Source organism: Eleutherodactylus coqui, chromosome 2 (assembly GCF_035609145.1).
Source record: "Eleutherodactylus coqui strain aEleCoq1 chromosome 2, aEleCoq1.hap1, whole genome shotgun sequence".
Taxonomy (NCBI): domain Eukaryota; kingdom Metazoa; phylum Chordata; class Amphibia; order Anura; family Eleutherodactylidae; genus Eleutherodactylus; species Eleutherodactylus coqui.
Window position 1 is genome coordinate 24,214,786 of NC_089838.1, and position 25,709 is coordinate 24,240,494.

At 44.2% G+C, this 25,709-nt stretch overlaps 1 protein-coding gene across 1 annotated transcript in view; it reads left to right on the forward strand.

Annotated features, from left to right (window-relative positions):
• POLR3B (RNA polymerase III subunit B) overlaps positions 1 to 25,709 on the forward strand; it is a 129,399-nt gene that overhangs the window by 86,318 nt on the left and 17,372 nt on the right. Inside the window, exons 21-24 of the mRNA XM_066590492.1 lie at positions 2,074 to 2,232; positions 4,724 to 4,841; positions 6,169 to 6,311; positions 20,927 to 21,030. Coding sequence (XP_066446589.1) covers positions 2,074 to 2,232; positions 4,724 to 4,841; positions 6,169 to 6,311; positions 20,927 to 21,030 — 524 coding nt within the window. The remainder of the gene's footprint in view (positions 1 to 2,073; positions 2,233 to 4,723; positions 4,842 to 6,168; positions 6,312 to 20,926; positions 21,031 to 25,709) is intronic.

The following is a 25,709-nucleotide window of genomic DNA, read 5'->3' on the forward strand; positions in this document are numbered from 1 at the left end:
TTCACAGAGGCAGTAAGGTCCCCAGCTACTTTATCAAGCTCACTTTTAGGACCCAAAAATATAAATTCATAAAAATTAACTTTTAATAAATATTGCTTAAAAACCTTATGGACACACAAACAAAAAAATCTGCTATCCGGTAGGGAATGGGAAATTGTATCATACAGTAACACTTCAAGATCAGTATCGATCCTGGACGTTTTCTTTATTAAGTCTTTTACGTCCAGAAGATAGCTTTTTTTTTTTGGGGGGGGGGGGGGGGGGGGGGGGGGGGTTTGGTTTAAATGTTCCAAAAAAAAACCTATGCATTTTTTTCCGAACCTGAACATGATGTCGTAATCTCAGCCGGAATCTGCATACAACTCATATAGTCCAATGTATAATAGACATGAGATGTTTTTATGCACAAAATAGACCTTGTAATATTCCCTACGCGTTTCGCCCACTGCGTGGGATCCTCAGGGGCTCAAGTATCTCCTGGGATGATTCCCTGGAGTAAGGTTATCAGAAAATTGTTTATAGATTAGGACTATAATCCATTAGAGGCAATGAGTAAGTATAGGTAAGGTACTGTATTGAATTAGCACCCCACTATGAGGAGTGATCGCTGCAGTAATTCCCCCAAAGCTGATATGTGGTACTTGATAGCCTAATAATATTTCCTAGAGGAACAGTGCCCAGTTATCACTTAGAGTGATGTCTTGGTCAATACCCAGATAGTCTGCGCACTATAAAAAGTTCCCCAGGTAATACATCGCTGTCTATTAGATCCTTTTAGTAGGTGTTCATGTACGGTTCAGGTTCGGAAAGAAATGCATAGGTTTTTTTTGGAACATTTAAACCAACCCCCCCCCCCCCCCCCCCCAAAAAAAAGAGCTATCTTCTGGACGTAAAAGACATAATAAAGAAAACGTCCAGGATCGATACTGATCTTGAAGTGTTACTGTATGATACAATTTCGCATTCCCTACCGGATAGCGGGGTTTTTTTTGTTTGTGTGTCCATAAGGTTTTTAAGCAATATTTATTAAAAGTTAATTTTTATGAATTTATATTTTTGGGTCCTAAAAGTGAGCTTAAAAATGTATATAGCACTAACTATATACTCTATTAGGCTTATGAAGGGTCTCCTGATAAATTCAACGCTGATTTGATGTCATCATTGGCAAGTTGTAAGGGGTTGTCCCAGCAGAATAGGTTATTTCCTATCCTCAAGATTAGAATAGCTAATCAGTGGGGGTTCAGCTACCAGCACCCAGCTGATCAGCTGTTTGCAGTGCATCAGAACTAGCACAGCACTGTATACTGGGCAGAGGGTCAGAATGGTACTGCAAGCTTAGTCCCATTCACCTAGCTGATATCCTAAGGAGAGGTCATCAATGCAAGCGTTCTGGAATACCCCTTTAGATAGATTTTATAATCTATCTTTGCAGGTAGCACCTTTGAGCCAGAATGAAGATCTGCCGTGCGTGGGCAGCTCCCATTCTGAAGGACTCGTTTGTGTTACATTGAAGATTATTCAACTGAATGGCCATGTTAAGAGTGGCCACTGAAGAAGAAATGCCTGGATCCTATGCTATGGAATCCTATGGCAGCTTCCGGGGGTGGAAATCCTGCCGCAGAATTTCCGCCCGTCTGTAGGTGGCCGAAGGGAGGGGGGCGGGGGGGGGGATTTGGATAGGGTCCAAAATGAATCTCTATAACACGTATGAAAAGTTGTATACACATGCTCTGTGTTGTCATGAAATACTGGCCTGGTGAGATAGATACCACGTATGAGACTATCCTTTGAAAAGATTAAAGTTTGTCTGCCTGTTCCACCACTAGGGGCAGATAACTGCTGAGTGCTTTTAGTCCCATTGGAACCATGTGCAGTGAGCTTCTAAGCTCCCCCTAGTGGTGGCCACAGGTCGTTTATCTACACCTTTGTGATGAGGACAGCAGGGTATCAAGTGATGTCTGGCAAAGTAAGCAATGCTATTTTTGGTTCTGCCAAATTTCGTAGAATCTCAGATTTTAATGAGTTGTGTTTGGGTGTGACCCCCATGTTAAACTTTTGCTCCTCCAATCCTAGGCTTTGGGCGTTGTCTTGTTTACAAAAACGCCAAGTGCACGCTGAAACGCTACAGCAACCTGACCTTCGATAAAGTTATGGGACCTATGCTAGATGCCACCACACGCAAGCCAATTTGGAGACATGAAATCTTGGATGCTGATGGCATTTGTTCACCAGGTGACTATCGTCGGCCATAACTATGTCTGAATCAACATGCATGAACCGTCCTCTTCTCGCTGTCTGATTGCATCTTTTAACCCCTTGAGTGGCGGGTTTCCTACCACCCTGTCGTGCCCACCAGGGCAGGTTTTTTAAAATGGTCTAATCATTGAATTTCAACTAGTTTTGCAGTTGCGTCTGAAGAGCCATAACTTTTTCATTTTTCCATTGACATGGCCATGTGAGGGCTTGTTTTTTGCGGGACAAGTTGTGATTTTTTTAAACAGGGGGGAGGAAAAAAAGAAATGGGGAAAAAAGAAAAAAAGGGGCCATGTCATTAAGGGGTTAAATAATGTATTAACTTCCTTCTCTGGGTCATTACGATGCACGGATACCACATGTGTGATTGTATTTTTGATTTTTTTTACAAAGTAAAGGGAGACAAGTGTTTTTATTGTTTTTTTTTATAATTTTGTGACTTTTTTTTTTTTTTAATTTTTTTTTTGTCCCTTTAGGGGACTTCCACAGGGACCCATCAGGACCCCCTGATCACATTCCGGGGGTCCGATGGTGACAGCCCTTTACATGCTGCAGTGACAGCCCTTTACATGCTGCAGTCACATAGACTGCCGCATGTAAAGGGTTAACACAGCAGAGATCGGAGGTTTTCTCTGATCTCTGCTGTAAGAGCAGGTACCTAGCTGTCCTCTGACAGCCAAGCACCAAGCTCTCCCTTCTGACAAGCCGATAGTCTCTATGGCAACCTGTAAACAAAGCAGGAGGTTGCCGGCAGATCGGCAATATCTTCTGCTGGTTTTTCAAAGCCCTTGCTTTGTTCTCTGTGGGTCTGTGCAGGCAGAGCACACTGTCACAGCTTGTGGCATTGTGTTCTGCAGCTCCCATAGTGATACATAGCCCGGAAATCTTCCGGGCTATGTTGCTATAAGCAGTGGAGCTCGTCCCGGAAAATTTCCGGGCGTGCCACTCAAGGGGTTAAAGGGACTTTCCAGTTGTATGCAAATAAAGCTTAAAGGAGTTTTGCCAGGTTTGAAAGTTATCCCCTATCCACAGGATCCAAACCTGCGCCAATCACAAGAATAGAGGTCCTGAATGTATGGTGTGGCAGTGTAGTGTGCATGTCGCTGCTCCATTCATTTCAATGGGACTACTGAAGACAGCTGAGTTCTAGCGTCTTGGCTAGCTCCGGCAGTCTCATTAAAATGAATGGAGTGGCAGCAGCATGCATGCAAAGCTCGCATGTCCTTCTTTCAGCATCTTCTGGACCCCATTTCTCGTGATCAGTGGAGGTTGCACACTATAAGAGACTTAGGGCTAATGCCCACGGCGGGATTTCTGCCACGTTTCACGCATTTCACTCGTTATCCCGCAGCTATTAGGTTCTATCGAATCTGATAGCTTTCTGCATTTCAATGTTCACGCTACAGAATTCCACCGTAGAATTCCGCAGCATGAAAGAAAGCGCGGCATGCTCTAATTGCCGCGGGAAAACACGCGGCCGGCTTCCATTGTAGTCAATGGAAGCCGTCCGTCACACGATAATTCTGCTGTCAGCACTATTCATGATCTCTCTTCAGGATATGTTAATCAATAGTAGATCAGTGATAGTCCACCATGTGGGACCTTCGCTGATGAGAACGTGCTACGGTCATCCAGAATGCTTAGCATGCTGTCTATACCACAGTGGTCTGGTTTGGTATTGCACCTCTCTTCCATTGAAGTGAATGGGAGAGAGCTGCAATACCAAACCGGGCAACTGCACTACGGATGGATTTCAGATTATTCCGACTGTCCCCGGTAGCAGTTTGTGAGCTGATCGGCAGGAATCCCGAGTGGTACACCCCTCCCCCCTCCCCCCCCCCCCACCACCACACTGCCTTCAAAATGTTGAAGAGTTTCAGAAAAAAACACGAACCTGTTGACAGAATCCCTTTCACAATTTCTAATTTCAATTGCAAAAAAATTAGTTTTGCATAAAAATACCTCCATTTTACATCCATTCCTCTAAACAAGTATGCTTTATTTACGTGTAACACCAAATCCGCTGTAATCCTCTTAGAGATTCTTGTAAGTTTCTTGTACAAAAGAGGGAAAAAAATATTCACCGTTTTTAAAAACCCGCTGGTCCAGTTATATATCATAGACATTGAAATCAAACCTTCACAATTCACCCTTCGAAGCAATTAAATGTGTCTGCAAGCCACCACTGCGCCCTTCACTGCCCGCAGATAAAAGACTCGTCGGTGCAGATCATCCACAAGTCTTCGCCGTATCTTCTAAATTGGGATGATCGAGAAGTAGATTATTTTTTCCAATATTGGAATTTTTTATATATTTTTTTTTCATTAGTGAAATTAGGTAAATGTTTTATTCCAATATGTGTCCGCGGTTTAATATTGAGCGGTGCCGGCGGTATTATCATGCAGATTCTATCATTTTAGTTCTCTTTGTTTTATTTTTTAATGTCGAAATTTGTTTCTTTTTTCCCTAGGGGAAAAAGTGGAGAACAAACAAGTGCTTGTCAACAAGTCCATGCCAACTGTTACCCAAACCTCTCTAGAGGGCAGTAGTGCGCCTCAGCAACCGCAGTTTAAAGATGTGCCAGTGACGTAAGTGACGTGGGGAGGAGTTGGGGGGGGGGGGGGGGGGTAAATGATCTGTCTGATTTAAAGTCGTAAAGTTAGTAAGAGACAGAAGTTGACTTCATTAAAGTCTATAGATTTGTAATATTTCTTAGTTCTTTAATCAGATTACATATATTATCTTCATAATAATCCCTCTAATAACTCTGAAAGGCATTGTTCCAAGAGCACAGCCCCTGTTCATGTGTCATCATAGAGCGGCTCTTCTGCTCGGGTGACCTAGAATGGACAGCAGGGGCGTAACTAAAGGCTAAGGGGCCCTGATGCAAAAGGTGAGCTGGGCCCCCCTCTATTTGTATCTGTACCCGTACCCATACCTAAACCATGCTGCACAGAGACATAACTTGAAGCTTCTGGGCCCCAATGCAAAACCTGTAACAGGGCCCCCAACTATAATGCTTTATTCATAGTACTGGGCTCCCTATATGGAGAAGAGAGGCCTTATGGGCCCCCTAAGGCTCCTGGGCCCGGGTGCAACCGCATCCCCTGCACCCTCTATAGTTACGCCCCTGATGGACAGCCACTCAGTAGGAGTGACTCACTTTCAGGCCGACCTTGTGCCGAAATGGTATTACAGGACATCCGTTCATGTGATTGGCTGTCCTTGAATGCTATACTTTTCCCAAGCATGTGTCGGAGGCCAGGGCTTCCCTTGAGAAAATCAGCTGATTGCTATGCGTGTCAGGAGTGCGACCCAAGGCAATCAACTGGTCGTCCCAGCCCAAAGGATTTGTGCAGAGTTCACACAACCACTTCAATAACATATCTGTCAATCAGGAGGATGCCTTTTGCCGGAGTACATGTATTGCTGACCATTCCCAGAGTATTGTCACATTGTCAGTTAGCACATTGTCATCTAGAATGTCAGGGTACACCTCCATGTTTATGATTCTTGTCACTACAACCGACGGATTGGGTCCATGTCACGTAAAACATCCCCAGATCATAATGGAACCTCCGCCGTACTTACCTGTTGGCACAACACACTCAGGCAGAAGGTGTTACCCAGACTCCTCAACACCCAGGTACGCCCATCTGATTTAAAGGTGGAGCAGCTTGATTCATCACTCCATAGAACGTTCTTCCATTATTCAACTGTCCAATCACAATGATCCTTGCTCCATCGTGGACAGGCTGATGCTTCTTTGAAAGAACTCGCCAGACATTTGCAGGGTGAATGGAGGGAAATACCAGCTGAAGTGTATCAGACCTTAGTAGATATTATCCTACGGAGAGTATATGATGTCATTAGGACCAAAATCCTAATAAAGTTTTATATGTTCTTTCTTTATAGCTATAAAGGCTCCACCGAGTCTTATATCGAAAAAGTCATGATTTCCTCCAACGCCGAAGAAGCTTTTCTCATTAAAATCTTACTGAGACAAACGAGGAGACCTGAAATTGGTGATAAATTCAGCAGCCGGCATGGACAGAAAGGTGCGGTAATATGTATCTGCTTATTGATCCTTGTCTATCACTATGTGGGACTCGATGGGTCAACTCATTTGCACAGGACTTTATAGTTTGGTTATCGAAAAGTTTAATCTGATCTCATTTCTCATTGGGGACTGTCGGTGGTCGTCCTGCCGCTTCCTTTATAATGACTGCTCCTGGTTTCACCTGTTCTTCCTGTAAATCACTGTGTTGGTTTGGCCCACTTTTAGCTGCTCGGCTGCGTATTTGCCAGTCCTTCTTACCTAAAGGGTTTCTTCTCACAAATGTTGTGTTAGTATCCAGCTTAAAGGGGTTGTCCCGCGCCGAAACGGGTTTTTTTTTTTATTCAATAGGCCCCCTGTTCGGCGCGAGACAAACCCAATGCATGTGTTAAAAAAAAAAAACGTTTACTACTTACCCGAATCCCCGCGCTGCGGCGACTTCTTACTTACCTTACTAAGATGGCCACCGGGATCTTCACCCACGATGCACCGCGGGTCTTCTCCCATGGTGCACCGTGGGCTCTGTGCGGTCCATTGCCGATTCCAGCCTCGTGATTGGCTGGAATCGGCACACGTGACGGGGCGGAGCTACGAGGAGCAGCTCTCCGGCACGAGCGGCCCCATTCAGAAGGGAGAAGACCGGACTGCGCAAGCGCGTCTAATCGGGCGATTAGACGCTGAAATTAGACGGCACCATGGAGACGGGGACGCTAGCAACGGAACAGGTAAGTGAATAACTTCTGTATGGCTCATAATTAATGCACGATGTACATTACAAAGTGCATTAATATGGCCATACAGAAGTGTATACCCCCACTTGCTTTCGCGGGACAACCCCTTTAAATATAACTTTCCATAGTTGTAGGGGCATCTCTTACTACACTACTGATGATCGCACGATCTGTTCCACAACCTTCCTGGCAATTTTTTAAACCATCCGTCATCTGAGATTAAAGGGATATTAGTAGGACAGACTTTTATGGAAAATTCTTCGTTCCCCCAAACTGGCGGAGCAGCCGGCGGGCTCTATGATAAAATCTTAAAGGGGTTGTTCAGGACTTAAGCTGGGGATGACTTATCCTCAGGATAAGTCATCAAGTTGATCGGTGGTGGTCTGCCACTCGGGATCCCCGTTGATCAGCTCACTGTCAGGGTAGACAATGCTGTCCACTTTACAGCAGCCAATGGGAGCTGTGCTTTCAGTGTCAACCCAAGCTGCCGCAGTATGAACAGCTCTTTATGCTTCCAGTGATGTCCTCACTGATGGTGGGCTTAGTGATTAACTGATTTGCATGGTTCCCGGTAAGCCGACCCCACTGATCACTAGGATAGGCCATCCATAGTAAACGTTCTTGACATCCCTGTAAAGTTAAAGGGGTTGTCCCGCGAAAGCAAGTGGGGGTATACACTTCTGTATGGCCATATTAATGCACTTTGTAATATACATCGTGCATTAAATATGAGCCATACAGAAGTTATTCACTTACCTGCTCCGTTGCTAGCGTCCCCATCTCCATGGTGCCGTCTAATTTCAGCGTCTAATCGCCCGATTAGACGCGCTTGAGCAGTCCGGTCTTCTCCCTTCCGAATGGGGCCGCTCGTGCCGGAGAGCTGCTCCTTGTAGCTCCGCCCCGTCACGTGTGCCGATTCCAGCCAATCAGGAGGCTGGAATCGGCAATGGAGCGCACAGAGCCCACGGTGCACCATGGGAGAAGACCCGCGGTGCATCGTGGGTGAAGATCCCGGCGGCCATCTTACTAAGGTAAGTAAGAAGTCGCGGGGATTCGGGTAAGTACTGGACGGTTTGTTTTTTTTACCCCTGCATCGGGTTTGTCTTGCGCCGAACGGGGGGGCTATTGAAAAAAAAAAAAACCCGTTTCGGCGCGGGACAACCCCTTTAAGGGGTTGTAATAATTGCAGGGTGTACATGCCCAAGCTTTTAAAGTAATATGCACATTGAGATGCAAATATTTAACTAAGAGTTGGCCACTAACCGGTGGGGGGGGTCACTTACTTGTAATTTGCTGTTCTCTACCTGTTGTCATGTGAAATCCATCTGTAGTAACAGAGATGAGATTGATAACAGGCAGTGGACTCCTGCTGCTCATAAAAGTCTATTGAGAGGGGAGGGTCAAAGAGGGAAGGCGGGAAGTAGCTGTGGCTGTAGCAGCTAACTGGTAAGTGATTTACAACTACGGGAATTATATCTACATGCTGTTATTTCTGTATATGTGTGTTACAGAGAATTAAGGAGCAGAATCTTCTGCTTACTCTGTGCTGTGTATGGGAGACAACATTGTAACCAACCAGCTGAAAGAGAACTGAAAATTAGTGATACGGCCTGCGGCGGGGAATATTGGTGATAAATGCTCGGTACAGGCCTTATTTCCAGAAATGATGGTTTTCTTTCTGTACACACTTATGACTGCTTATACTGAAAAATGAGCAACTCTTGAAAGTGCCGCCTGTTGAGTCTCCTACGAATATCAAATTATATAGTGGCAAAAGGTCTAACAGCAAGGCAGATTTAATAATGTGATTGTGCCACGTCCTTATTGTAAAATGCACTAAAATTTGGTGAATTTTTAGGCATATAATGTGGAAAGTTTTAGGCCTCATGCCCACGGCCATGACGGACTCCGCCAGCGGAATAGTGCAGTGGGGTCCGCCACAAAGCCCCCCAAAACCCCCATACTTACCACTCTGAATCCGCTGTACGTGTCCCGCACGGAGGGCCGGCGCGCATGCGCAGTACAGCGCATGACGCACCTGCAATGTCAGATGATGCCGTGGGCAGGGCTGCGTATTCACGCAATACTTCCGGTGTTCTACAGCGGAAGTATAGCATGACGGACGGCTTCCATTGACTACAATGGAAGCCGGCTGCGTATATTCCCGCGGCAAATAGAACATGCCGCGTTTTCTTTCACGCTGTGGAATTCCGCAGCGTGAACATTGAGCTATTGGGTTCAATAGAGCTTAAAAACTGCGGGACATTGCGCGGATTTCCGCCATGTAAAACGTGGCAGAAATGCGGCCGTGGGCATTAGCCCTTAGCCATAGTTTATGAAGTAAATGCACACAAAAAAGAATAATCCACCTCTCAAGAGGGTGCTCAGTGAGGAAAGGGGCATAAATATTTGGTATATCTATTATATTTACCCCTTCCTGATATTTGACTTGCATGTATGTCATGTCGGAGGGGGTTTATATTTATTAATTTATTGCCATATAGTGCCATACACAGATTGGCATCACTTACTCTGGACCCTATCCCCACAGAGGGGCTCATCATGTATATTCACACATCTGTATGTTTATAGAATGTGGGAGGAAAGCCATGCAGACACAGGGAGAACATACAAACTCCATGCAGATGTTGCCCTTGCTTGGATTGGACCCCAGTGCTGCAAGGTGGTAACATTGGTGGTAAACGCTGAGCTACTATTGTACTCACCCACTCCATAAATGGCGGATGCCTCCTGCGTTAAACGGTTGACACCTGCCTGCATTGGCCCAGATCGGAGCCAATTGCATAGTAGAATGCAATTTTTACTACATGGTGAAGGCCATAAAACCAAAAGAACAATGGCGTAATTGCATTAATTTCCCACTTTACCCCACTCAATACATTTTCAAAGTTTTTCACTACATTAAATAGTACCATCAAAAAGTAAAACAGGTTCCACTAAAAAAAAAAAGGTATGTCAACGGGAAAATAAAAAAGTTCTTGGAAGGCGTGCATTAACGACAACGACTGCGAGAGAACAAGTTTTATGTTCCTGAATTTCAACTATATACTCCGTTTCCCTGAAAATAAGACATACCCTGAAAATAAGACATAGCATAATTTTTCAGGCTTTTTGAGGATGCTTGAAATATAAGCCCTACTCCAAAATTAAAGGGGTTGTCCCGCGAAAGCAAGTGGGGTTCAGCACTTCTGTATGGCCATATTAATGCACTTTGTAATATACATCGTGCATTAATTATGAGCCATACAGAAGTTATTCACTTACCTGTTCCGTTGCTGGCGTCCCCGTCTCCATGGTGCCGTCTAATTTCAGCGTCTAATCGCCCGATTAGACGCGCTTGCGCAGTCCGGTCTTCTCCCTGGTGAATGGGGCCGCTCGTGCCGGAGAGCTGGTCCTCGTAGCTCCGCCCCGTCATGTGTGCCGATTCCAGCCAATCAGGAGGCTGGAATCGGCAATGGAACGCACAGAGCCCACGGTGCACCATGGGAGAAGACCTGCGGTCCACCGTGGGTGAAGATCCCGGCGGCCATCTTCGCAAGGTATGTAAGAAGTCACCGGAGCGCGGGGATTCGGGTAAGTACTATCCGTTTTTGTTTTTTTTTAAACCCCTGCATCGGGTTTGTCTCGCGCCGAACGGGGGGGGGGGGGCTATTGAAAAAAAACAAAAAACCCGTTTCGGCGCGGGACAACCCCTTTAAGCCCTGCTAACAGTCAATTAAAAAAGTCAATTTAAATAGTGTCCAGGCAGCTATACATGTAAATTTTGAACAAAAATGAATATAAGGCACTGTCTTATTTTCGGGGAAACACGGTAGCAGCCTGATGACCCTCGAGCCCAATGCAAAGTATGTGCCAGGACATGCCAACCAGCATGTACGGATTATAGTAATGTCAGTAGTAACGTGACAGAAGAGCATTTGGGTCCCCTGAAGCACCGAGGGTCCTACTTCCACATCTGCCACCTACCTCCTATATTTATTTGTCTGTACGCCACTATAGTTTGATACATAATCAAACATACGTATAAATGTTTTTTTTTTTTTTTTATCGTCCTACAAGGACAAGACAATCGCCGTCTTAATATGTAGCCATTCAAAAAGAAACTTTTTGAAAAACTTCTCCTGCAGCCGTCCTGAGCTCGCACCTAGCCCTCCCCACCCATCTAATGCTCACTGGCATCACTGCTCAGCCCTCTGATCTGCAAACCCTTTTTGTTGGAGGTGCTAATCCGTTTTCACATGACAGACTGAGAAATGTTCTTAAAGACCAGTCATATATTGATTTCTTTACATCAAAGACACAACAGCCCTTTCTATTTTTTTTTTTCTCCTCCGAGCTCTACAAGTTAGAGGAAATATCAAGTAAAGAGATCTTTAGTGTTGAGGAAGCAGATTCCTCGTCAAGTTTTCTAAAAGTTTATAGATTTCTCCTTTTGGAAAGGCCATTGAGGTGTTGATTTAAATGCGTTAGCGCCCCCCCCCCCAACCCCCCCCCCCCTCCTTCTTTTTGCAGTAATTCTTTGTTGTAAGCCTTGCTTGCTTCAAGCTAATACTTTGTGCTTGATTGTGTTTCAATTCCTCTCTATTTCTTCTGCTTTGTCACAAAATGTAATCACATGAGTCGTGGAGTCTCATAAATAATGGCGCGTTTTACGAGATCTGAGGGCGCCGAAGTAAATGTAGATGTGGTATTTGTGGCGTTCCGTTCAAGGTGTTTCTTGAACCCCTTTTCGCTATCGGACGTACAGTTACGTCCTGCGGGGTCGGGGTATGTATGAAGAGAGATCGCGGGACGACCTCTCTTCATACAGCGCGGGCATCGGCTGTTTATTACAGCGGACACCCGCCGGCAATAGCTGCATCAGCGCTATTAACACTTTAAATGTTCCATATGTACCCGCCGCAATGAGATGTCCCCTTCTGAAAGGCCCCAGGGCTGTCTTAGCAGACTGCCTATCAAGCCATTCCCGTGGGGTGGCTTGATAGACTGCCTGTCCGATCACATTATGATGTAATGTTGTGCCCTGTGCGGACTTAAAAAAAAAAGTAACAATCGGAACAATAAAGTTTTGCCAAGTATTAAAGAAAAAAAGTAGTAAAAGTAAAAAAAAAACTTTTTCCATATTTATAATAAAAGAATCTAAAGAATTACACAAAAATACACATTGGGTATCGCTGCGTCCGTAAAAGTCCGACCTATCAAAGTAACGCATTATTTACCCCCTACAGTGAACTTCGTCCGAAAAAAAAAAAATAAATAAAGAACAACAGAATTTCACTTTTTTGGTCACCCCCTCTCCCAGAAAAAAATGCACTAAAAAGTGATCAAAAGTCATTATGTGTTCAAACATGGTACCAACACAAACTACAGGACATCCCGCAGAAAATGAGCCCTCGCACAATGATGTCGACAGAAAAATAAAAAAGTTTTTGCGCGCAGAAGATGGCAGAAAATTTTAAAAAAATTAAATGTCTTTTAATATAAAAATACAAATAGTACAGCAAAAAAGAAAAACTATACAAGTTTGGTATCGTAGTAATCGTACTGACCCATAGAATAAAGGTATCATGTCATTCCTGTTGCAGTTTGTGCGCCGTAGAAACAAGATGCACCGAAATATAGAGGAATGTCATTTATTTTGTCCTTTTTACTCCACTTAGATTTTTTTTAAAGTTTTTCAGTACATTATATGGTACATTAAATAGTACGATTGAAAAAAGCAACTCGTCCCGCAAAAAACAAGCCCTCATACGGCTACATCATCGGATAAATAAAGGAGTTCCGATTTTTTTTTTTTAAGGGGGGGGAACGAAAATGGGTGAAAAAAGAAGGGCCGCATCATTAAGGGGTTAAAGGGCATCTGTCATCACCTAGGGCATCACCTTGCTTTCTATACTGGCTCCGTTTCACCGTGGTGCCACTGAGAAATCTGCACGCGCACAGCTCAACTCTCCTGACAAGGCTGTGCGCACGCGCATTGTCATTGATCTCTATGGGAGAGTGTACACACAGCCTTGGAAAAGAGTTGAGAAGTGTTCACTCTGATTTCACTGGGGCAGAGCACTGGAACCAGAGACCTGGTGAGTACAAGACCCATCTTCCCGGACCCCGACCCCTCTTCTTTTAAGGTGTACACAGTTGCCATTTTTAATATAAGTAATTTCAGGACTTATTTTTCAAAAAATTGTCATTTTGCCCAGTACAACCAATCAGAGCTCAGCTGTGATTGCTTAAACTGCTCTGGTAAAATGGAAACCGTGCTGTGATTGGCTGTCCAGGACAGGTTTAATAAATGGGACCTATGGTCCTTATATACATTGTTGGAATTCTTTAACAGATTGCTGATCTTTGGGATGGTAAATGCAGAATTGAGGGGGGGGGGCATCTCTTTGTACAGGATACATTTATGGTTGCCACAATTTCCACACAAAAAAATCTGTTAAAGGGGGAACTGACTTTATATACCATATCATTCTGGTCTAGGATACAGAAAGGGCTAATACTATAACATTCCCTTTAAATCCTTCAATCCTCTAGGCCACCAGGAATATATTATCCATACCTTTTAATCATGTATACTTTTTAAAATCTGGTTTTATTTTCTGATAGAATTTAATATTTTTTAAAGTACAATTTTCTGAATAGAATTATGCAGGTAGCCATCTTGCCCAAACTCTAGTTAACATTCAGAGAGTTGCTTAACAACAACCTAATGGACCATAGGATCATTGGAGATGACTCATTGACTTCTATGGGAGAGTGTTGTGGGCACACTCTGTGATCTGTGCAAGGAGGGGGAGGAGGTGAGCTGTGGCTTGTAAATGGTGAATCCTGATATGTGTGTGTATATATATATATATATATATATATATATATATATATATATATAAAAATAAATAATATAGTGTGTGTATGTATGTGTTGGCGTTTATAGTAATCCAGATTTAATAAGATGACTGCTGAGAAGTTTTCTGTACAGAACGGGAAATGTCAGACTATAAAGTTTTATGGTCAACGTGAAAACCACAGAATTATTATTTATTTTTTTTATAGAAATGGACATGGAAGATAAATTCAAAAAAAAATATTCAAAAATGTTTACCATAAAAACTTCATTGAAATAATAGCTCATTTTCTGATGCGCCACTTCCTTTAATGTAATCATCCCTGGTGGTCTATGGCAGGGAAGTAGTTAATGCCGATATCCCTGGTTGCTGCAATGGTGAAAGTTTAATTTAAGCATCCCTATAGTGATCTTAGGTTAGCAAGGGGTTAATGTCAGCTTTTCCTACTAAGTTTGGTGAAGGAGTTAAACCATGCCTGGTACCTTACCCACCCCAGGTTCCAATAAGGTTGTCTTTTAAAACTTTAACTCCCCAAAGTTTCTACGATCTCTTTTTGCAGTCATTCAGTATAAAACCTTGATTCTTACTCCCAGGAGAGGAAAACCTGTCCTGGTCATGTGAAGTCAATTGAAGCTGCCTGATCTGCGGCCTGTCTTGAATTGCGGACGAGCCGCGGATACTGCGGGAAAACAGGAGTTCAAGAAAAAAAAAGTTCTGTGCATGCGCGTGGCGCCCTTACCGGCGCACTTGCGCTACAATAGAAAGAAGGATCCGTCCATGGACACAAAAGACCCGGACAGGTCCACAGGCAGAACCCGACCTGCCCGCGGACATGAGGCCTTAATGACAGCAAGCAGAGATCTTAAAAAAAACTCTTGACAAATTGGTTCAGAAACGACATTGGAAACTTTTTCATTCTACAATAAATAAGCACTATTACCCCAAACTGGATTATTATCCCTTGTGATCATTAAAGCCGACTTTGAACAATCTACAAACACCTTATTTGTCGTTGGACTAGAAGTCCCAGCATGCTATATTTATTTTTCCAGTAGGCTGAGATGCGATGACAATAAAACCTGCATTTGAAAAGGATGAAAGAAAAGCAGTTTGTGAGTGAAATACAAGTGAGATAAACAAGGGCGCTTGTGTTTTACTCCCGGACAAGTGTCTGTCTCTCGCACAATAGCGATGAAAGCGGACTGTTGTCGGGTAGGTTCTCTCGTAAATAAGACGTCCCTTCTGTACATCCATACCCATTTAAAATGACCAACTAATTGGCAGGCTCCAACAAGTAGCGGCAGCGGATGAGGCTCCTTTTTATCCTCCGCGTCCCCCAGTTCCATCTATGAATTCCGTATTAAATGCTCGTTTAAAGGTAAGCAAATATTTTGACTCCCCCCTCCCCAAGCTTATTGAGTGACCCCCCCGACCCCGCAGCACATTGTTCACAGAGTGCTGCTGACTCTCTCTCACTCCCGCTTTATGGCACAGAATAAAATTACAGTTGTGTCCTCTGACAGTTCTCCGCTAAGCCCTTTTTTTTTTTTTTTTTGCGGTATGTGTGTTTTGTCAAGTTCCTGCGGTCGCTTTATAATAGGGCAGGAGTATTGTGAGGGTTTTCAATTAATCAGTTCCTTTGTGTGCTTTACCACTATGCAAATGTATTACTCCGAGCCTTTCAGGGGCTTCTGGCAATGCTGCCATACAAACACATTGTCTTCTTCCCAAGTTTTACGTAGAAGTCTGATATAATTTCATTCTCCTGCTTAACTGGAAAAGATGTTCACAGGTTTAACATCTACTTATAACCCCGGGTAGTTGTTGTGGTGGTGTTTGTTAAAACTTTAATTTTTGGATGTTTTTGCTCATGTGACTCGCTTTTGTAGAAGGTTACTTAATTGCAGAGGTGAATGATATAGTAATTGTAATTCTAATTTTATGCGTGTGTATATATATATATATATATATATATATATATATATGCAAATACAATTTATACTTTTTGTTTGTTTCTAAACTTTTTATTTCAGAATGGCCATACCTTAAACACAGCACTGCTAAAATTGTGTTTTTGTCTTGTGTAACCCAAAAAATACCATTTTTTTTAATAATGATTTCTTTTTCATTGAGAGAAGTAAAAAAAATGTAATTTTTCAAAAAATGTTTATTTTTGCTAATTTGATGTGTTTAATTGTTTGTTTTTTTTAATTGTAAAAACTTGAAAAAAATTTAATTTATAGTGTTACGAAAACGAAATAAGAATCAATATACTTACATAAAATATCTGTAAATTATCTAATTAACTAAGAATAATTTTTTTTAGCGTTAAGAAAATTTAATGAAAATTAACGTACTTGTGTATTTTATATATTATATAGGTTTTGTTTTTTTTAGGACTTTTTTTATTTTTTTTTATAAAGTAACAAAAATTTGAAACTTGGTGATTTTTCACTTGAACGGGTTTTCTATTTTATGCCTTTCTCATATCGGGCATTAAACGCTCTTAATTTTAATATTAGCCCTGTAAGTATTCATTACTATCAAACTATAACTTATTCTAAGCTCATTACGGCCCCTTTGTGTTATCTTGTATTAAAATCTGTCAGCTATGACTGGTCTTGCAGGCACAGTCAGCAGAGCAGAATAAGTTAATTATTTACTTGTGTCACTCGGCCTCTTGATCTAATGAAATGCACAGCTGTGTTAGATCTGCGGATGGATGTGTAGATCCCATTGTTACACGAGTCAGCAGAGGGTAGGAGCCGCTATGATGGAGAGTCCCCACTTCTTTCTGCTGTTTTGCTTTTCTGTGTCGATTTCATGGTTCTTTTATCACTCACTTTCACACAAAACAAACAACACAGCGACTGTCTGCTATGGGAACCGCTTTGGCACATAAAAGGGGTTCTCAGGGGTTGGCGCAGTCCATGTTACCTTGAGCCGAGGTTCTGGTTAGCAGTGTTATATAGGGCTTTGAAGATATCTCAGTTTTTCACGTATGTATGGAGATATGTTAAAAATCTGGCTATTTGTCCATTTTTATATATATATATAATATATATATTTTTTTTTTTATTAATATGGGCTTGGGGGGGGCATGGTTGGGATGTATTTGGCAATGATGCAGCGGATTTGTAGTTGGAGGCTGTCCAGCAAAAGTTCTTGTGTAACAAAGAAATTGCACATGGATACTGATCTTGTGGTTCTCTCCCGTTAGAGTCGTGAGGAACCTACAAGTCAAGGCAGCATTCTCTAAAATTGTCTTATTAAACGTTTTGGATCACTGAAGGCTTCATAATTAAGAAATACGTTTCCCGCTGTATGCCTTTTATCACTATAGAGTAGTATTTTATCATCCTTTTTTTTTGGGGGGGGGGGGGGGTGAATAAAGTTGCAAAAATTGGTACAACCTCCACAAAAATGTTTGCACTTTTTAAAAAATTTTGAGAGCAGCATCGCTGTGTGGCACTTTCCTGAGAAGGGGCTGCAGCTTGGGAGGAGGTGTGGCCAGACCAAACCAAAAACTGGCATAAATTATACTAGAACATTAACCCTTTCCAATCCACTGTCTGACCTCTGAAGACATTATGATTTAAGGCTGTACAGTTGTTTGAAGACGTCCGTCCGGGTTCTCTTACTGTATATTGCCAGCTGCTCTGCTGTTGGAGTCTATCCAACGTGTCACCTCATGCAGTACTGGCTTTAGCCAGCATATAGCGCTGTTGTATAACGGCCGAAAAAGAGGAAGCCCCCTAGGAAAACCAGGATACAAATTGGGTTGAAAAGGGTTAAAATATATTAGGGAACCGGTTATTAATGTGTTTACCTCTGCCTAAATGAATATAAATCTGCCTTCTTGGTCTCTGTGGGTAGTAATGCGGTTCCATCTCACTGATCTATGGATCAGGATGGAGACTCCCTTGGAAGATGAGGTATGAAATGAGTGGCAAGACCACTGGACCCATGGCTTCTTCTCTGGAAGGTCTGGTAGTTGTGGCTGTAAAATATCATACAGCCATGTGAAACTGGCCCTACAGTTAATATTAAAGGGGTTGTCCCACGAAAGAAAGTGGGGGTATACACTTCTGTATGGCCATATTAATGCACTTTGTAATGTACATCGTGCATTAATTATGAGCCATACAGAAGTTATTCACTTACCTGCTCCATTGCTAGCGTCCTCGTCTCCATGGTGCCGTCTAATTTCAGCGTCTAATCACCCGATTAGACGCGCTTGCGCAGTCCGGTCTTCTCCCTGGTGAATGGGGCCGCTCGTGCCGGAGAGCTGGTCCTCGTAGCTCCGCCCCGTCACGTGTGCCGATTCCAGCCAATCAGGAGGCTGGAATCGGCAATGGACCGCACAGAGCCCGCGGTGCATTGTGGGTGAAGATCCCGGCGGCCATCTTGCTAAGGTAAGGAAGAAGTCGCCGCAGCGCGGGGATTCGGGTAAGTACTAAACGTTTTGTTTTTTTTTAAACACATGCATTGGGTTTGTCTCGCGCCGAACAGGGGGCCTATTGAAAAGAAAAAAAAAAGACCCGTTTCGGCGCGGGACAACCCCTTTAACGTCATTTATCATTGGCCTTATGATATTTGACTTGAAGGAGTTCGGTCATTTAAAAAAAACAAACTATATTTTCCTATTCCCCCCCAGGCAGCCTTCACCTCACCAATCTTCTCCTGGCTCCTCTAGTCCCCGGGTCATCTCACCGCAAGCCGTCCAGATCCTCCTCTTCCTGTAATGAAGCGAACATGGCTGGCATCCTGCTTCCTGCAGGTCAGGGTACCCGGTCACTAGTGAATCCTCGGCCACCTGCTTTAGTGCGCATGCAAGAGGTCTCGCTGCTAGTGTTTCATAGACTATATGAAACACTAGCAGTAGGATATCGCGCATGCACGCTAAAGCAGACATTGAGCGCTACATCACTTGTAGTGTTTACTACCCTGCAGGAAGGAAACTGCAACTAATGGATGCTACAAAACAGGAAGAAGAGGATCTGGCCAGCTGGAGGTGAGGTGACCCGGGGGACTGGAGAAGCCAGGATGTGGTAAGAAGATTGCCTGGGGAGGAATAGGTAAGTATTGAGGTTTTAATTTTTTTTTTATTGACAAATAGAGATGAGCGAGCATACTCAGTAAGGACAAATACCCGAGTGAGTATCGTCCTTCTCGAGTATCTGCCTGCTCGTCTGCAAAGATTCGGGGGGCAGAGGGGAATGGGGGGAGATCCCTCCCCCCCCCCACTCCCCCAACCCACCGCTTAAAACCACCGGCACCCGAATCTTTGCGGGCAAGCAGGCAGATACTCGAAAAGGACGATACTCGCTCAAGTATTTGTCCTTAACGAGTATGCTCGCTCATCTCTAATGACAAACCCCTTTAAGATTTTACAAAATCCTGCCCCAAAAAGATGGTATTAAATAAGGCAGAACAATTTGCTCCGATAGATAAGCGCCGATCAACCTGATCAGTTCTCTTCTACTGGGCCTTTACTCTGGCCAATTCAGATTCTATTAGGAGGCGTTTGTCCTTTTATATGGCCTGACTATTGAGCAAAAGAAACATTTACATGAACGTAGTTGCCTGATAATTGGGCCATGTAAAAGTGTCTAAACTCGGCAAATACTCTGGTCCTCTCTAATAAAAGTTTAAGCTCCCATATCTGTATCATATACTTCGGACAGGTCCTTTGCGCAGTCAGGAATTGCCATATTTTTCTCTTTAGAAGACGCACTTTTCTTCCTCCCAAAGCGGGGGGGGGGGGGGGGGGTCTGTGTTCTATAAAGAGAGTGTACCGAAATTTGTTACATCGGCATTTGTTCGCGCGATCACGAGTTTAAACGCTCTGTCATGCTAACTAAATCGCGATCACTTACCAGTTTTCTCTCCTCCCCACTGCCGTACATACACATGCCCCTGATTGGTGGTGAGCGGTGCTGGGAACTGCTGTTTCCCCGCCTCCTCCATTTGCCTTCTTCCCTGCCTCCTGCCTAACAAGCGCCGCTGTGACACAGAGCTCCGCTGTTTCAGACCTCTGCTCCTCCGTTGCGCGGCACTATCCCCTGCACTGTTCCTGGGTAAGTTAAAAATATTTTTTCCTTATTTTCCCCCTCTAAACCAGCGGTGCGTCTTATCATCCGGGGGGCGTCTTATAAAGCGAAAAATCCGGTAATAGTTTATGAATTTTCCCAGACAATTGTCATTAGTTGTCAGGTATAAGTTGCACACCTTGACCTCTGTGATGACCTTGTGATGGTTTGATCCTTGCTCGGATTCTACAGCAGGTTTGACTTTGACTTCTATCATCATTAAAAATGTGAAATATAAAAAGAGCAGCAAAAAATATCCTTGTATGTGTATAATGAGAAGTGGTGTAGGGCTGGATTCAGACAACCGTATATCGGCTGGGTTTTCACGCCCAGCCGTTATATGTTGTCTCTCTCTGCAGGGGGGGGGAGCCTGGAAGAGCCAGGAGCAGTGCTCTGAGCTCCCGCCCCCTCTCTGCCTCCTCTCCGCGCCTCTGCACTATTTGCAATGGTGAGAGGCGGGGCGGGGTGGAGCTAATTTGCGGAACTTAGCGCCGCCCCCGTCCAGGCTCCTTTCATTGCAAATAGTGCAGAGGGGGTGGAGAGGAGGCAGAGAGGGGGCGGGAGCTCAGTTCCTGCTCCTGGCTCTTCCATCCCCCCCCCCCCCCCCGCCTGCAGATGAGGACACCGTATATCGGCTCGGCGTGAAAGCAGAGCCGATATACGGTTGTCTGAATCCACCCTTAGCCTGAGCAGTTAATTTGGTGTCTGGAGCATGGCTACACAATCTGTCACTACAACAATGAACCGTGTTTTGGGTCGTTTTTTCTCTATTGGTGTTATATTTTCCAAATGCAAAATCTTATTAAGCAAATAAAGAAAAGGTTAAAAAACATGCAAATGACATCCGTGCAAAGTATTTTTTGGATAGTTTTAGAACGTTGCAAGGATTCACTTTTCATGTCCTTTTTGGTATTTGTCCCCCTGCAGGTGTTTGTGGTTTAATAGTTCAGCAAGAAGATATGCCCTTTTGTGATACAGGAATCTGCCCCGACATTATCATGAATCCTCACGGCTTCCCTTCCCGTATGACGGTTGGTGTTACTCTTTACATATTTGCACAATGAGGCTGGATTCAGACGAGCGTATATCGGCCGGGTTTTCACGCCCAGCCGATATACGTCGTCTCTCTCTGCAGGGGGGGAGCCTGGAAGAGCCAGGAGCAGTGCTCTGAGCTCCCGCCCCCTCTCTGCCTCCTCTCCGCCCTTCTGCACTATTTGCAATGAAGAGAGACGGGGCAGGGCTAATTCTTGTCACTTCGCCCCGCCCCATCCCACCTCCTTTCATTGCAAATAGTGCAGAGGGGCGGAGAGGAGGCAGAGAGGGGGCGGGAGCTCAGTTCCTGCTCCTGGCTCTTCCATCCTCCCCCCCCCTGCAGATGAGGACACAGTATATCGGCTCGGCGTGAAAACCCAGTTGATATACGTTCGTCTGAATCCACCCTAAATCTGATTTATTTTTTTTCTTTATTTCCTCCTGAGTTTTATATAACATATACACACAAATTGGCTTGAAGAAAACTAGTCTAGTTGACCTCTCCCTGGAGGGGGTACAGTGGGTTCCCTTGTATTATCAGACAATTATGGCGTTTACATTGGTGATTTTATTGCCAATAAATTACATGCTATATCTTTTTTTTTTTTTTATCGTAGAAATCTCAAATCCCATGCTTTTACTTTCACACTGCATTTCAGTTAAAGGCTGTCTGCAGCCACCACTAGGGGGAGCTTAGGCAGTGGTTGAGAATCGATTGATTGAGTTCAATGAAATCCATATAAGGTTATGTTTATATGGGGTGGAAATGCATTTCCGCATCCAAAGCGGAGTTAAAATCTGCACCATTGATGCGGGTTTTGACTCAAAATCAGCTGCGTCCCCTCAGCTGATTTCAGAAGGGTCACCTACTTAGTCTTTGGCTGTCCGAGCCTCTTGTACCCGGCGGCCTCTAGTGAGCGCAGCGCTGCTGGTAAGGTGATGTGGAAGTGACCAGCGGTACTATGCTCAATACAAGCCACTCCATATCGGGTGAAGGAGGCGCTGACAACCGAAGACTTGGGAGGTTAGTGCTGTATCTTCTGAAGTCAGCTGTAGGTACACAGGTGATTTCAAGTTGAAATCTGCGGATTTTGACTCCATTTTGGATACAGAAATGCTGCAGACATTACCCTAGGGGAGCTTCTACGTCTGTGTTCTTCATTTTGCAAGTTGTGAGATGCACAAAACTGACACAAAAATGGAACTCCTCATTTTTTTAAATTTTTTTAAAGAGAAGTTAAATTGCTGCATGTCCTCTTTTTAGGCAATATTGCCCATTATCTTCAATGGACCTGCAATAAATCCCATTGCTCTCACATACTATGCAATGCGGATGCAAGTGCAATGCTATTTTTATGTTTTTTATTATTGAAACGCCATATGATTTTCACGCCCAAGAAAATCGCAGGTTGAAGCAGCGCAATGCGTTTTTCTGGCAAAATGCATTGTCATTGCAAGGAATCCCCGGTCCCCAAGCACAAGAGTTTCCCAGAGCAATATTGCGCTTGCCCTTGTAAATGCGCCCTTAGGTGATTTTCAAGCACGATTGGTCAAGTGATGCAAAAGTGTAATTACCTGACCAGTGGCTCAGCTCTTGTTACTGTGTTTCGCCGATAATAAGACCTACCCTGAATTTCAAGGGGGAGGTGGGGGTGGCTTGACATATAAGCCCTTCCTGTGAAAATAAACCTAAGCTAGGCTACACGTGAAAAAAATAATAATAATACTCGCCTAGCGGCTGGCGTTTGGGCCGTAGCACTGCTGCAGGCTGCCGTGTCCTCCTTCACGCCGACAGAAACGGCACAACTCCGGTCTATGGATCGTCTTCAGTAGCACAGCTCAGCTCCTGCCAAGTGAATAAGACTGAGCTACAGTACCGCTCACAACCTATGGACAGGTGTGGCAGCCATGTTTCAGTAATGCTATACAATTTGGTAGGATATGATTGCAATAACTAATAATTTCTAATATACTGACCGTAGTCCAGGCACATGCGATAAATACAGGAGCTATCCACAAATAGTGAGGGCTGCCATAGGAAAGTCATGTTCCTCACTGTTGCTATTGGAGCTTGGCCATAGACGGCAGTAAAGCTGCTGGATATGAATCTCCTGTTCTTTTCCTGTAGGGCCGGTTTCATAGGATCTAGCCTTTTAGTCTTTGCTTGGAGAGTTGATGGAAACCAAAAGTCCTCGGCAGAAACCCACACAAACATGGGAAGGACCTACACCCCCAATGCAGATGTCATGTTACATGTATCTGATTGGTGGGTGTTTGACTGCTGGGACCCTCATGATTATGTGAACGGGGGTCCTGACTGTCCCTGAGTGATTGGCGCGGTGGTCATGCATGTACTATCACTCAGTTCAGCGGGACTACTAGAGATAGCTGCAAGCCCATACATATGAATAGAGTGGTACTGCGCACACGTGACCACCAGTACATTTGTTTGAGGACACCTGGGATTTCTGTTCTCTTAACCCCTTAAGGACAGGGCCTATTTTGGGCTTAAGGACGCAATAATTTTTGGCGGATTTTCATCTCCATTTTTCAAAAGCCATAACTTTTTTATTTTTCCATCAATGCAGCTATATAAGGGCTTGTTATTTGCGCGGCGAATTGTAGTTTTTGATGGTGTTATTTTTGGGTACATAGACTATATTGTAAAACTTTTATTATTTTTTTTATGATCACAGCGAGAGAAAACGCATCAATTCTGCCATCGATATATTTTTTTACAGAGTTAATCATGCAGCATAAATGACACAATCCATTTTTTCTGCGGGTCGGTATGATTACAACGATACCAAAATTTTTACATTTTTCTCGCTGCATTCAAAGTCCTGTAACTTTTTTATTTTTCTATGTACGGAGCTCTGTGAGGGCTTATTTTTGTACATTATTTATTTATTTTTTTTTTTACACTATTTGTGTCCCTCTGGGGGACTTGCAACACAGCACTGATGATTGCTGTGATAAGGCATGGCAGGACTTATCGCTTATACAGCGGTTACAGGCTATGGCGTCCTGTAGCCATGGCAACAAGCAGGGCTGTCTGCGATTGTATCGCGAGAGCCCGGCAACTTCACAGAGGGAGCGCGCTCCCTCTGTGAACGCTTCCCATGCCGCGATCTACATCTGTTGCAGCGGGGGGCCCGCTATGACTGACAGCCGGCTCCCGCTGCGGGATAGCGCGCTATCAACAGTACGTACGTTTACGCCCTGTTGCGGGAAGTACCCCACTGCCAGGTCATAAACTTACGCCCTGGAGCGGGAAGGGCTTAATTAGTGAGGGTCCCCATGGTCAGACCCCTGTCTAATATATACTTATCCCCTATCCTTTCATGATACAATACCTTTAATTAGAAGGGAACCTAGAACAACCAGTTTGGATCCCTTACTAAAAGGCATTGTCCAGGACTTTTACTATTGATGATAGATCATCAGTAGTTGATCGGCCGGGGTCTGCTGCTCTGGATCGCCGCTGATCACCCAGCTTGCTGTCAGTGCGGAGAGAGCTGGGAACAGATGGTGCTGTCTGTATTGCAGCAGCTCAGGTTGGTACTGCAAGCCTAGCTCCCATTGAATTCAATGGGGGCTGTGCCTGAAGTTCCAACCTGGTCCTCTGCAATGTTGACATCTAGCGCTAACAGACTGGGGCGATCAGCATGGATGCTGAGCATTGAACCCCCGACGATCGACCATTGAGGGTAAGTCATCAATAATAAAGTCTTGGATAGCCCCAATTCAATGTTCCATATTTTAGGAACACGCTACACTTCTTGTCCAGGAATGTCCTGCCTTAGTCTGACAGGCAGCAGGTAATTTTCAATCCCGTGAGGCGGCTTGTTGGGACAATCTGGGTTTAAAAGGGCAGAATCCTGTTAATGGTGTTTTATAGGAACGTGAAACTAATAAACCTCCAGCTGTTTGCAGCGCTGGCTTTAGAGACATTGTAATCGGGGAGCGACTTCAAGTCCCTGTAAGAGAGATGAGTAGTAATCCAGTGCAATGTTATTGGTCACGGTGTGGAAGATTGCGGTGGTCTCTGGATCGCAATTATTATGAGATAACTGTCAGTTATTACAGGGCTGCCATGTTAACCCTTAGTGGGGTATCCTGGACTTCAAAACTGATGCACTATTCTTAATATCTCCGTACTTTTATTAGCAACTGTGTCGGGATTACAGCTCAGTCCCATGGGAGAATGCTGAAGTGAGCATCAATACCAGGCAGCTGCGCTAAAGGCACGGAGTCATTGCTGTTAAACACCAGGGTACACAGCACTTGCTGGAGCACTGGGGCCCCTTCAAACTCTTAATCTAATATTAATGGCGTATGGTGAGCATGAGCCATCAATTTTAAAGTCCTGGCTGGCTAACGCCTTTAACGTAAGTTAGTTTTACATCCAGCGCACCTAAAATTTGTAAATGGCCATTAAAAAAGGGGTTTTCCACGCAAAATACTATTGGTTGACCTATCCGCGGGATAAGTTTATCAATAATTGTTCAGCTGGGGTCTGCCACTTGGATTCAGGGGATCGGGTGCCTGCTGTGAGCAAGATGACACACAGGGGTAGGAGTGCAAGCTGCTGCTCCGACCCCTGTGTAGTGGCTGGTGCTTGTAACTGCAGGCACAGCTCCCATTGAATTTCATGAGACCCTAGCCTGCAGTTTTA